The sequence below is a fragment of the Oncorhynchus tshawytscha genome, linkage group LG10 (genome assembly GCF_018296145.1).
Source record: "Oncorhynchus tshawytscha isolate Ot180627B linkage group LG10, Otsh_v2.0, whole genome shotgun sequence".
NCBI lineage: Eukaryota > Metazoa > Chordata > Actinopteri > Salmoniformes > Salmonidae > Oncorhynchus > Oncorhynchus tshawytscha.
The window spans coordinates 45,172,875-45,186,492 of record NC_056438.1 but is presented as its reverse complement, the minus strand read 5'-3'; the positions used below and the strand labels follow the sequence as shown (position 1 = coordinate 45,186,492).

General features: G+C 42.0%; 1 protein-coding gene across 3 annotated transcripts in view; it reads right to left on the bottom strand.

Annotated features, from left to right (window-relative positions):
- Positions 1 to 1,440: 1,440 nt before the first annotated feature.
- Positions 1,441 to 13,618, bottom strand: part of LOC112260268 (serine/threonine-protein kinase N2) — a 48,476-nt gene continuing 36,298 nt past the window's right edge. For 2 of the 3 annotated variants that reach the window (XM_024435236.2, XM_024435235.2), the window contains exons 11-22: positions 10,340 to 10,496; positions 8,499 to 8,637; positions 8,077 to 8,225; positions 7,626 to 7,701; positions 7,403 to 7,494; positions 6,242 to 6,418; positions 5,540 to 5,602; positions 5,376 to 5,452; positions 4,531 to 4,673; positions 4,117 to 4,224; positions 3,879 to 3,959; positions 1,441 to 3,636 (exon numbers count right to left, since the gene is read on the bottom strand). In XM_024435236.2, coding sequence (XP_024291004.1) covers positions 3,433 to 3,636; positions 3,879 to 3,959; positions 4,117 to 4,224; positions 4,531 to 4,673; positions 5,376 to 5,452; positions 5,540 to 5,602; positions 6,242 to 6,418; positions 7,403 to 7,494; positions 7,626 to 7,701; positions 8,077 to 8,225; positions 8,499 to 8,637; positions 10,340 to 10,496 — 1,466 coding nt within the window. In that variant the 3' untranslated portion in view covers positions 1,441 to 3,432. The remainder of the gene's footprint in view (positions 3,637 to 3,878; positions 3,960 to 4,116; positions 4,225 to 4,530; positions 4,674 to 5,375; positions 5,453 to 5,539; positions 5,603 to 6,241; positions 6,419 to 7,402; positions 7,495 to 7,625; positions 7,702 to 8,076; positions 8,226 to 8,498; positions 8,638 to 10,339; positions 10,497 to 13,618) is intronic. The other variant, XM_024435237.2, reaches the window with a different exon arrangement.

Here is a 13,618-nt window from a genome sequence, read left to right as displayed (position 1 = left end):
GAACTTGCTTTCAATGCTTCTCCTGGATCAATGAAGATAAATTAGTGCCAACTACTTTTCTGCCAGAGGTGTAGATACTTATAAGACAGATCACATTTTAGTTATCCACTTACCTTGACTTCAAAGGATCATGCACTGAACAAAAATATAAATGCAACATGTAAAGTGTTCGTCCCATGAGGTGAAATAAAAAATTCCAGAAATGTTCCATTATTTCTCTCAAATTTTGTGCACAAATGTTTATATCCCTGTTAGTGAGCATTTCTCATTTTGCCAAGATAATCCATCCACCTAACAGGGGTGGCATATCAAGAAGCTGAGTAAACAGCATGATCATTACACAGGTGAACCTTGTGCTGGTGGCAATGAAAGGGTGCTGAGGAGTATTTCTGTCTAATAAAGCACCTTTGTTGGGAAAAAACAAATTCTCTGATTCGCTGGGCCTGGCTCCCCTATGCTCTCCCAGGCCCACCCATGCCTGCACCCCTGCCCAGTCATGTGAAATCCATAGATTAGGGCCTAATTAATTTATTTCAATTGACTGATTTCCTTATGAATTGTAACTCAGTAATGTCTTTGAAATTGTTGGATATTGCATTTATATTTTTGTTCAGTGTAATTCCATGCTATTTCTCAAAAGCCAGACCCAGCTTGGTCTGAGTTGTAAGCCTCGTTTATACCTGGCGCTAATATGCATCCTTTGTCCTGATCTTGTCCACATTCTCATTGTGCCCATATTTTCACATGGTTGAAGCCTATTAAAATGTGTCTCATATTCGTCCGCTGACAAGTTCCTGGTTCATCCCTGTACTCAAATGATTTAACAGCTATTCTTTCAAAATAATATTTTTTTTAAAGAGATATTGACGCCATAAGTCGATGGTGCATCCTGTCAATGTTTTTAGAAGACGGAATAATTATTTAAATGTTTTCCCCATCTACACTTGTAAGATATTAAGGCACAATGCATGCCTGACTACCTCTGGGGGTGGCAAGGAACATCACAATCTGATCAAAATGTGTCTTTTAATCATCTACACCCCCATCTGAAAATGTGGGCACAATCAGAATGGAGGACAAGACAAAGGATGCATGTTAGAACCAGGTATAAAAGAGGCTATAGAGAATGGTAGAGGCCTCTAGTGGCCAAAAGGCTGTTTAAGCATGGGCAGCGCCATTTTAACATAGTCAACTGCGCGGGAGCTCCTATGGTTATGGGTTGTAGCCTGAAAGGCTCTGCCTTATGCTGTCACATACGCTATAAAATGGCACAGATGAGTCCTCTATGGTCTGAGTTCAGTAAGATATATACTCTGGGACATGGATGGACAGTGGATTGCCATAGTATGTTGATGGCCAGTTTCTACAGGAGATTCTTAAAGCGAAGACAGCAGAGTTGTGTGAGTGATGTGCTGACACCAATGGAATACGACATGCAAAGGAAGTAGCACCACTCTAACGGCGTTTAATTTGTGCATTCATGATATGGCGACAAACGACGACTGCAAAATGCTTCTATACACCAGGTTCAACAGTCTTGTGTAACTTCAATGTGGTGTACCATTAAAAAAAAGGTTTGTATGTCTGTAACATGCTCAAACAGCCCCCCCCCCAAAAAAAACTGTACAATCTTTTTTCATAATTACGCTAAACATAGATAATTAAAAAATATCTTGATAAAATTAGTACGTTCAGCTTAATTGTGTGTACACATATATAAAATATACCCTGCCCTCCCTTGTAGTGATTCATTTACATATTGTCTGCACAAACTGGCTCTGAGTTTAGTTTACACTCCAGAGTAAAGTTTCCCCTAGGATTAGGTCCCCTTTACCCAATCCTAACTTTAACCAAGAGGCAACTTCACCCATCACGGTTTTCCATAGTCCCACTGTCAAGACTGGAGGGATGGGTTTTGGTAATCAGCTGTACTGTATCAGTCACTTCAGATCCACCATTTGACCATGTCCAATCATTGCAGGCTGCGAGATCTCCTTGCTCTTGTATCTCCTTCAGTTAAGAGAATGTTTGCAGTATCGAGGTTGGGATCAATTCCATTTCAACTCGGTCAATTCGGGGAGTGAATGGAAAGTCAACAGAAATACTAAATTCACTCTCGGCTTCGATTGGAATGGAACTGACAAACTCTGTAAGAAATGCTAGAGGAATCGATTCTGCCCTCGAGTACAACATTGCTAGCTGAACACATTGTTACCCCTCAAGAATTAGATCTGGGGGGCCGTACATATCAAGGGTCTCAGAGTAGGAGTGCTGATTCTGGATCAGGTCCCACATAAAGTGATTTGGAATCCTAAAGGCAAAACTGATCCTAAATCGGCACTTTACTCCGAGACGCTTGATACATATGGCCACTGCTTTTTTGGTGCTAGGAATCCACCAGAAGGAGCCATGTCAGGATAGGTCTCCGTAGTGTGTGTGTGCTCCTTACAAATGATCACGTTTAAAACGGTGCCGTCTCCTTTGATTTGTGGTATGCTGTGTAGTCTAGAACGGTTCCACTGCAATAATGATAGTCTATTTCAACAACCATACAGCACTACATAAAGAAACCCTTAAAAACGGTACAGTTAACGCTCATGTAAAACTGGCATGGGCACAGTACACGAGTTTCTGTAATACCATGAGGACTAACACTGGACGCACTGCTTTTGTGTCATGATCATCCGTTTAAAAAGAAACGTTTCCTGGGCTCTATTCTTAGACATAGCTCTAAGCTTGGGTAGAAAAACAGGAAGATTTTAAGGCATCTTTAAATAAGAAAAAAAACAGCTGGGGGAGAGAAAGACCAGGATAAACCAAAAAGGAGACCTTCCTTGGGTTTCAAGTGACGAGGCAGTAGTAGTCAAGATGTTTGTTGTCTTTAACCTTAAGTGACGGTTCAGTGATAAAATGCTCAAAGCGCTCATAATTCCGATATACAACATGGCACATGTGTTAACCCTTACAGAGAGATATGTCATTTAGTTATGGCAGTGGGCTTGCGAAAGGACTTGTTAAAAATACAGAGGGATACTATTCTGTACATGATCAAAAAAACGTAACAATCATGTTATTCAATATCACGGCTATATTGCCGGCATTTCCTTTGACAGAGTTCACTTGACAACATTCTCAGTGGTCAGACAATAGACATGACATGCGCTGGAGGCCTCACTCTTTTTCCCCTTGAAGTTTCTAAAGAGAAGAAAAATGTTGTTCTCTTTCTGTTAAAGAATAACCTCGAGGGTTCAGTTGTGGGAGCGGGAGGGTCTTTAATTGGCAGTGCGCCGTTTGTTCCCGTCTTGCGACGTTGGTTTGGAAAAGAGGTGTTTTAAAAATGGTGAGCTACAGTCAGTCAGCGCTGTGTTGGTTGGTTCACAGTGTGTGTTTGTTCAACACATTTGGAGGAGGGAGAAGAGGGGAGGGGGGGGGCTAACACCAGTCTGCGATGTAGTCAAAGTCAGAGAACATGTCCTGCTCGTCCCCGCTGAGCGCCCTAGGTTCTCTGGGTGGGGTCAGGATGGGCGCTTCTGAGGTAAATTCGTCATCGAAGTTGCTGACGTCGTTGGAGTCCTGGATGGTCGGGACAAATGGTGGCTTAACCTTCTTGGCCAGTAGTCCATTCCAATCCATATTCTGGGGGGGAGAGAGAAAATGGGTGAGGAAATAGTGAATTTATGTCAACTCTCAGGATAGACTTGTACTGTATCATCTACCTCATGAGAAAAACTGTTTGCGACAATAACCAAGATTAGGCAAGTCTCATGAACAGGAAACTTCATATGTCATTTTGTGGTATCCTCATTGCCTAAAATTGTGGCTGTGTTTAGAATGTTGAAAGACATTAAATATGAGAAAGTAGAACATTCTTTACTTACTCTGAAGAACAGATGTTTTTTGACTTCCTCTGCGTCTCGCTCTCCTGCCCCCAGACGTCTTTCTGGACTCCTCCTCAAAAGCTACAAACAAAAAGAGCATTAGAAAGTAGAATAAACATTGAAGCTGTAATTCAATGACGCAACAGTCTTTTGTTTCTTCTCATTTCACACTTTCCGATAGCAGTAGTTTGAGGTGTTGTGTTTCATTAGGATCAATTTGAAGGGATCCGAAACCCACCCTTCTCATGACGGAGATAGCCTCCGTTGAGAGGAACCTTGGGTAGCGGACTTCATCGTTGACGATGCTGTCAAACACCTCCTCTTCATCATCTCCAGGGAATGGAGACTGGGGCAGGAAAAAAAGTTGTTTTCCCCCCACATACAGTCAATGACATATATATATATATATATATATATATATATATATATATATTTTCTCTTTTACATGGAATGTACTGACCAGACCAGCTATGTATATAATATTAGAAAGGTCATGACAATTGTGATAAAGGCAAAAACATTTTTTTTTAAATAATCTTGTCAATTCAATGCCAAGATTCTAAAATGTTCTGTTCAGAGCTGACAAAGTATTGACCAGTCATAACACTGAGTAGGTAACCATGTGACAGGTGTGAAGGTGAGACCCACTTACCTCTCCAACCAGCATCTCAAAGATGAGGACCCCCAGACCCCACCAGTCCACAGCACGCGTGTACGACGTCTCCGTCAGAACCTCGGGGGCCAGGAACTCTGGCGTGCCACAGAACGTACTGGTGCGGTCCCTGAACCCCATTCCTGCCAGAATACACATAACCATGAAACATGTTTAGTACAGAAACTTTACACCCAGACATGTAAATGAGATATATATATATAGTTTTTTTGGGGTACCTTTTTTTTACCCCTTTTTCTCCCAAATTTCATGATATCCAATTGGTAGTTACATTCTTGTCCCATCGCAGCAACTCCCGTACGGACACGGAAGAGGCGAAGGTCAAGAGCCATGTGTCCTCCGAAACACGACTCCGCCAAGCTGCACTGCTTCTTGACACACTAATCGCTTAACCCGGAAGGCAGCCGCACCTGTACAGTGTTTTGGAGGAAACACCATACCGCTGGCAACTGAAGTCAGCGTGCATGCGCCCGGCAGCCACAAGGAGCCGCTAGAGCGCAATGGGACAAGGACATCCCTGCCGGCAAAACCCTCCCCTAACCCGGACAGCGCTGGGCCAATTGTGCGCCGCCTCATGGGTCTCCCGATTGAACCCGGATCTGTAGTGAGGCCTCTAGTGTTGCGATGCAGTGCCTTAGACTGCTGCACCAGTCGGGAGCCACCAGGCATGTACGTTTGACACCAACATACGGTTCAGATCAGCAGAGGTCTTAGTTAGAGTTAAGGTTTTGACTGAGTCAGATGTAGGTTATTATACATGTATTTTGACATTCAATGGTGTTGGAAAAGTGACATTAAGTTGAGGTTGTGTTTGTCCCACTTACCCTCTTTGCAAAGGCCAAAGTCAGCAATTTTTACATAGCCCTCAGTGTCCAATAGCAGATTGTCAAGCTTCAGATCTCTGAAAGTGAAACAGAATCACGAGAATCACCATCGATATATGTTATATCAGAGCATATATTCACCCAGTGAATGGAAATATGCTTACCTGTACACAATCTCATGTTCATGTAAAAACTGTAATCCCAATACGACACAAGCTGCATAAAATCTACCAAAGACAAGAAAAAAAATAAACAGTTGGAGTCAGCAAAGAATCAGAGAAATCAGGAGAGAATCCACTTTGTAATATATAAACTATTATAATATGATGTAGAATACAAGACACTGGATATGTGGGTCAGCACTTGAGATACTAGTTCAAAGCCAACAGCATTATTGGTGAGGGGGGGAACTGAAGATAATCTCGGTGCAGCAACTTCAGTGTTCACAAAGAAAGTGAGCCTTTAAACCCCCCCCAAAAAAAAAAAACAAAAGTGCAAGTCAAGTCATTTTACAAATGCAAGTCATGATTTTATGGGTTGCTTTGCATAATATTTGTATATTGAGTAAGGTGCACTGTAGCAAAAAATTTTACAAAAGGAAAATGAAATTCAGTGTTCTTATTGGACAAAATTCAGGTAGCTCCTCCCTGTGTCGCTCTGCATCAAAAAGTTGTCTGCCTAATGAACAGGGCGGCAGGTAGCCAAGTGGTTAAGAGCGTCGGGCCAGTAACCAAAAGGTAAAAAAAAAAGAGGTAAACAATCTGACAATGTGCCCTTGAGCAAGGCACTGAACCCTAAGTCACTCTGAAAAAGAGCATCTGCTAAATGACTGAAATGTAAATGAACAGGACCCTGGTGTCACTCACATGGCCCTGGGCTCGGAGAAGACATCAGCGTGGATGTGCATCATCAGGTCTCCCCCGGCAGCGTACTCCATGACGAAGCACACGTGCTCCTGCGTCTGAAAGCAGGCGAAGAGGTTGACCAGGAACGGATGGCGCACGCTGTTCACCGTTTCAAAGATACGTTTCTCACACATCAGACTAGGGGAGGAAGTCAGAGAAACAAAGACGTAAGCCCCTGATACCTGAGCAAGGCTCTTCTTAGATTACAAAAGGAATTCAATGCTACTCAAATCCCCTGTGTAAATCAATTCCTGAAATGAAAATGCATAATATAGATTAAGTCATTTACCAGATGCTTTTATCCTAACGCGACCTACAGTCATGCGTGCACACATGTTACGTATAGGTGCCACATGGAATCAAACACACTATCCTGGCGTTGAAAGAGCCATGCCCTAACAACTGAGCTTACAGAGGACCAGAAAATAAATCAGCCCAAACTCTTGGTCAGAAAGCTAAGCTAATATCTTATTGGCCAGGTGGAAAACATCAAACTGTTATAGGAGCAATAATCATGCCATTACATGATTGCTAAAATTCTAAAATGTTCGCCTAATTTCAGTTTAGGTGACAAAACAAGCAAAGAATCATTATATAATTTTAATAACCAAAAATATCGTACTTCCGGCTGTTTGAAGCTGATGTTTCAATTTACCACATCAGTACATTTCTGTTACTAACCCCCACCGGGCCTAAAAATAAAATCTGTCCGTTTGCATCAGAGAAAATGTCTTCCAAGTCAGTCTCTAGAAACGTTTGATGGATTTTTCCAGGAATATATTTGTGAGGACACATTGAATTTCTGACATTCTTTGAAGGCTGTTAGAAAATACGAGGGTTCTGTATGTAACACAAGAAAACTGACTATCCATAAAAATAAAAAATAAACACAAAAAGAACACAAAAATACTACTGATCACTATATTACTACTAATCATACTGTCAGAGTATGTCAGAGTATTTCCGGCTGTTTGAAGGTGATGTCCAAAACCCAAAAGCCGTAGTCAACTCTGAACTGAATAACAGGGTTGAACAAAGCTAAACCTGTTACGCTCAGCAAACAGTTAAAAAGGCATCAGTATCAGGCCTAATTGGTTTAAGTGCTCAGGTTGAGCCCCTTACCTGTCCACCTCGTCACGAGCCACAATGTCTCCTTTCTTCAGGGCTTTGATGGCAAACATCTCTCCCGTGCTTTTATACTCAGCTAACAATACCTGTGTGGAGTGGGGGAAGAGAGGAGACATTTTAGGAAAGCTAGTTTTTATTCCCTCTTCAGAAACAGCTCATTTCTCTAGAAGGGCTGTAAAAAAAGGATTGAGAAATGGGTTGGGTGTGTACTATGTACCTTTCCGAAATGACCACGACCAAGGACTGCAACACATTTGAAGTCGTTGAGACTAAACTGAAATTGTTCTTCTTCCCTGGAAATGGAGGTAGATATCATATTACATGGAAAAATACAAACTATTGCTTTCAATAAAGCCCCAAGGAAATCATACACATTCTCGTGGAAGCTGGGCAAAACACACTGCCCCAATACATTGACTGTAACCAATCCAAAACCAATTAAAAGCAAGTCATGCATGCATCTGAGTTTCTCCCCAAACAGCATTGGAGTCGCAGATATTCAGCCTATTTGAGAGGACCAGTTTTAAGAGAGGCACAGAATCGCTGATCTTGATCACATACGGACTAGTTATTTGGGACGCAAGGTGATTTGTAGATGAGTGATTCTGCGCTGTCCAACTGCAACGTAGTCGTTCTCCCAAACATGCACGTTGTTAAGTGAGCCCTACCTTATCTCTGTGTCATTCTGTATGGCTGTGAGCTCCAGGTCTGGAGGCTGGATCTCCGGCTCTACTACATTGTCTCGTCTGTCTAGGTCCAACGACTTCACCGCTATGCTGTTCCTCTTGTTCAGGAAGTCAAACGATGCCAGTGCATCCTGCAAAGGTAGAACTCACTTCTTAGGAGGATGGGGCAGTGGGGTTGTGTTCAGTATGGCAAACTGTAGCAAAATGCTTTGCAATGGAAAATGTTCAGGTTCAGTACATCCCCCGTTTAGCATTTGTATTGTTATTTTACTGAACACGACTCAGGTTTCCATTGACAGTTGTTTCAAGTTTTAATTCACTTGAACTGGGATGACCATTACCAAATATGACGAGTCACTACTTCCTCTAAATCGGGCATCTCCGTGGTAACCCCATGTCCGTACCTGTACTTCCTCCTTGTCGGGCAGTTTGTTATCCTGTGCCAGTGGTTCTCTGATGCCCGCGGGTAAAGGGTAGTGCTTGGGTCCCGAGGTGGGCTCTTTGTCAAAGTCCAGCTTGGTCACCAACGGGTCACTAATGTCACTGGAAGGGAAGGTGCCACATCTTAATTACAGAGGAATACAGTGACTTGCAAAATTATTCAGACCCCTTCACATAGTGGGATTCAAATGTATTTCTCATTTTTTTTGTCAACAAATAACACAAAATACTTGAATGTAAAATTGGAAGAAATGTTAAATAGTCATTGCATAAGTATTTGGCTCCCTGAGCCAATACATGTTAGATCCACATTTAACATTGATTACAGCTGTGAGTCTTCTTGGGTAAGTCTATAAAGAGCTTTGCACACCTGGATTGTGCAATATTTGTCCATAATTCTTATCAAAATAGATTTTCAAGCAGATGTAAGTCAAAACTGTAACTTGTCCACTCAGGACATTCACGGTCTTCTTGGAAAGCAACTCGTGTAAATTTGGCCTTGTGTTGTAGGTTATTGTCCTGCTGAAAGATGAATTCCTCCCCCAGTCTCTGGAATAAAGCAGACTGAACAAGGTTTTCCTCTAGGATTTTGCCTGTGCTTAGCGCCATCCCGTTTCTTTTCATCCTGAAAAAGTCTCCAGTATTTGCCAATGTCAAGCATACCCACACCATGATGCAGCCACCACCAATGCTTGAAAATAGCAGTTACTCAGTGATGTGTTGTGTTTGCCCATAAATAAGGCTTTGCATTTAAGCCAAAACGTGTATTCCTTTGCTGTGTTTTTGTTGCAGTATTATTTTAGCGGCTTATTGCATACAATACATGTTTTGGAATATATTTTTTATTGTGTATATTTGTATTCTTCTTTTCACTCTCTCATTTAGATCATTATTGTGGAGTCACTACAATGTTGTTGATCCTACATTTTCTTCCGTCACAGCCATTTAACTGTTTTAAAATCACCAATGGCCTCATGGTAACATCCCTGTGCAGTTTCATTCCTGTCCTGCGGCTCAGTTCAGAAGGTGTCTTTGATGTTTCTGGGTGGTTTAATACATAATCCACTGCAAAATTATTAACTTGCTTAAAGAGATATTAAATGTCAGATTTGTTATTGTTACCGATCTACCAATCACTGCCCTTCTTTATGAGGCTTCTCGAAAAGCTCCCTGGTCTTCGTGGTTTAATCTTTGCTTGAAATCCAATACTTTTTACATTGTAGTCATTTACCAGACGCTCTTATCCAGAACGACTTACAGTGGTGAGTTAATACATTTTCATACTGGTCCCCCGTGGGAATCGAACCCACAACCCTGGCGTTGCAAACACCATGCTCTGCCAACTGAGCCACACGAGTCAACTGCCATTATTTCACGCAGAGTGAGTCCATGTATCTTATTATGTGATTTGTTTAAGCCACCTTTTACTCCTGAGCCAATTTTGGCTTGCCTAAACTAAGGAGCTGAATACTTATGCAACGACTATATTTAAGATATGATTTAAATAAATAAATAAATTCCACTTTGACAAAGTATTTTGTGTAGATTGTAGACAAAAAGAAAAGACAATTAAATGCATTTTAATCCCACTTTTGTAACAAAATGTGAAGAAATCCAAGGGGTCTGAATACTTTTGCAAGGCACTGTACATGTCTGCATTCCACACCTGTTTGCATGTGGGATAAAGACTTTAAGAAGGGATGTGACAGTGTGTGTGTGGCCCAGGTTGCCAAGCGCAGTCTGTTGGACCTATGTGCGTGTTTGTGTCTATGTGTGTGATCGTTCACGCCTGTTCTATATATACCTGGTGGGTGTTGGAGAATCCGGAAGACTGCTGGGCCCGATCTCAGGGACCTGTGGGCTGTAGGAGTTAGTGCTGACTGTAGGTATGGCCCTTCTGACCAGGCGGCCCCAGGTGGCTATGTTGATGTTCATCTGAGGAGCACGCAGGAACGTCTTCCCTGAGGAGGGAACGCAGGATAGGTAAGTGACACACTAACCTCAAGACCCGTCACAAAGCCGGACGGGGAACACTAATCCTCACAACACCCCTACAGGGCATGACCTTATGACCCCGAGTGACCATGGAGATAATCACCTCACCACTATTTGATTACCTATATTTAGTGTAAAATACCTCATTAAACCATCCAAAGTGGACAACGAAAACAACTGTATGATTTCTCAGAGTAGAGTGAAATGGATGTATGTGTTCCATAAAAACATATAACGTTTCTCTCTGTTTGGGCCAAGGTTATTCTAGTAAACTAAAAGTAGTCATGAAAAAAAATGATTTAGTAATCTAATATCAAATTATTAACAAACCTGTCTGAAAAACTAAAACCACACTGAAACTATTACCTTCGACTCCAAAAACGAACAAAAATAAAAACAATTATGTTATGTTTTTTCCCACCTCGGCTTTGGCAAAAAATTCTAAAGGGGTTTCACAAGCTAATGAATCTGGCAGGTAAATGCTTCCAGGAGATGGTGATGTTTCACTATCACTAGCTATCAAGGGGGGAAAAAAATCTGCTGGGTAGCTAACTTGATTCTTCTTACATGTACTACTAAAGTTAAAAAGCATTGGATTGGTGTAAACCCCCATACCTCATTGGTGTAAACATGGGTGAGAGAAAGCATCCTTCCGCCACATTGTTTTGCACCAGTCCCTGTGTTAATCCTTCTAAATCCAAGTCACATTGAGATTGAATTTATCATTTCAACCTCACCTGACCGTGGCTACGTTCAGATGCCAAACATTCTCAAACATTGCAGATTGAAATGCCATGAATAAAGCTGATGTGATTCCTTGTTCTACATGTCAAAGAGACAGGTTTGTTCTACATAGGCTATTTCTATCGGAACGTTCCAAAACGTTGCGTTCTGCTGAGCGCACCCCTTGTGTATACCCTACGAAAGTGTCGTAATTTACCAGGAAGTAGCCTTGTAGTTTTTGAACTTTTGTAGGCTTTTTGAATAGTTTTCAAAAAACGCAGCCATTTTAATATCAATATTAAATCATTTCTGGGTAAGGACCTTAATTGTTTTCAATTAAAATTGTAAAAATAAGCAATTTCTCAAGAATTGCCCACATTATTCCAATTGCAGAGTGTGGAAATATATATTTTTTAAACACACAAGAAAATCATGTTTTTGACTGCACTTGGGCCGTTAATAAAAGGCATCTTGGCAGAAGAAAATTCATCCACAAACATGAAAATAATTTGATATACAGTGCATTCGGAAAGTATTCAGAGCCGTTGACTTTTTCCACATTTTGTTATGTTACAGCTTTATTCTAAAATTGATTACATAGTTCCCCCCCCCAATCTACACACAATACCCCATAATGACAAAGCAAAAACTGTTTTTTAGATTTTTTGCAAATGTATAAAAAAAATGAAATACTGCTCTGGAGCAGGTTTTCATCAAGGATCTCTCTGTACTTTGCTCCGTTAATTTGCCTCGATCCTGACTAGTCTCAGCTGAAAAATATCTCCACAGCATGATGCTGCCACCACCACGCTTCACCGTAGGGATGGTGCCAGGTTTCCTCCAAACGTGACGCTTGGCATTCAGGCCAAAGAGTTCAATCTTGGTTTCATCAGATCAGAGAATCTTGTTTCTCATGGCCTGAGAGTCTTTAGGTGCCTTTTGGCAAACTCCAAGCGGGCTGCCATGTGCCTTTTAATGAGGAGTGGCTTCTGTCTGGCCACTCTACCATAAAGGCCTGATTGGTGGAGTGCTGCAGAGATGGTTGTCCTTCTGGAAGGTTCTCCCATCTCCACAGAGGAACTCTGAAGCTCTGTCAGAGTGAGCATCGGGTTCTTGGTCACCTCCCTGACCAAGGCCCTTCTCACCTGATTGCTCAGTTTGGCCTGGGCGGCCAGCTCTAGCAAAAGTCTTGGTGGTTCCAAACATCTTCCATTTAACATTGATGGAGGCCACGGTCTTCTTGTCTTCAATGCTGCAGAATGTTTTTGGGTACCCTTCCCCAGATCGTGCCTCGACAAAATCTTGTCTTGGCACGACAATTCCTTTGACCTCATGGCTTGGTTTTTGTTCTGACATGCTCGGTTAAATGTGGGACCTTATATAGACAGGTGTGTGACTTTCCAAATCATGTCCAATCAATTGAGGAAACATCTCAAGGATGATCAATGGAAACGGGATGCACCTGAGCTCAATTTAAAGTCTCATAGTAAAGGGTCTGAATACTTGTTTGTTTTGTGTATTTTCTACCCCCTTTTCTCGCCAATTTCGTGATATCCAAATTGGTAATTACACTCTCGTCCCATCGCTGCAACTCTCGTACGGACTCGGGAGAAGCGAAGGTCGAGAGCCATGCATCCTCCGAAACACAACACTGCCAAGCCACGCTGCTTCCTGACACACCATACAACTGGCGACCAAAGTCAGCGTGCATGCGCCCAGCCCGCCACAAGGAGTCGCTCGAGAGAGTGTGATGGGAAAAGGACATCCCGGCTGGCCAAACCCTGCCCTAAACAGGACGACGCTGGGCCAATTGTGCGCAGCCTCATGGGTCTCCCGGCCACGGCCGGCTGCGACACAGCCTGGGATTGAACCAGGGTCTGTAGTGACACCTCTAGCACTGCGACGCTGCGCCACTCGGGAGGCGAAAGGGTCTGAATACTTATGTATATAAGAGATCTGTTTTTTATTTTTAATACATTTGCTAACATTTCTAAAATCTGTTTTTGCTTTGTCATTATGGGCTATTGTGTGTAGATTGTTGAGGAAATTGTTGAATTTAATAAATGTTAGAAGAAAGCTGTAACGTAATAAAATGTGGAAAAAGTCAAGTGGTCTGAATACTTTCCGAAGGCACTGTACATCTTAAAATGACCGCGTTTTCACAAATTATGATATAATCATCAAGCCCATTCAAACTATTAGTTGACAGGAAACGGAAGTATGAAGACGTCACTTGCACATTGTATTACTGCCCCCTAGTTGGAAGAAGCGACTTCCCAAAAAAACATAACACTATACAACACAAATTCTTCCTAACCTCCCAGGCATGCTTTCTGTCCCTAACACTAAATAACATAAAAACAAA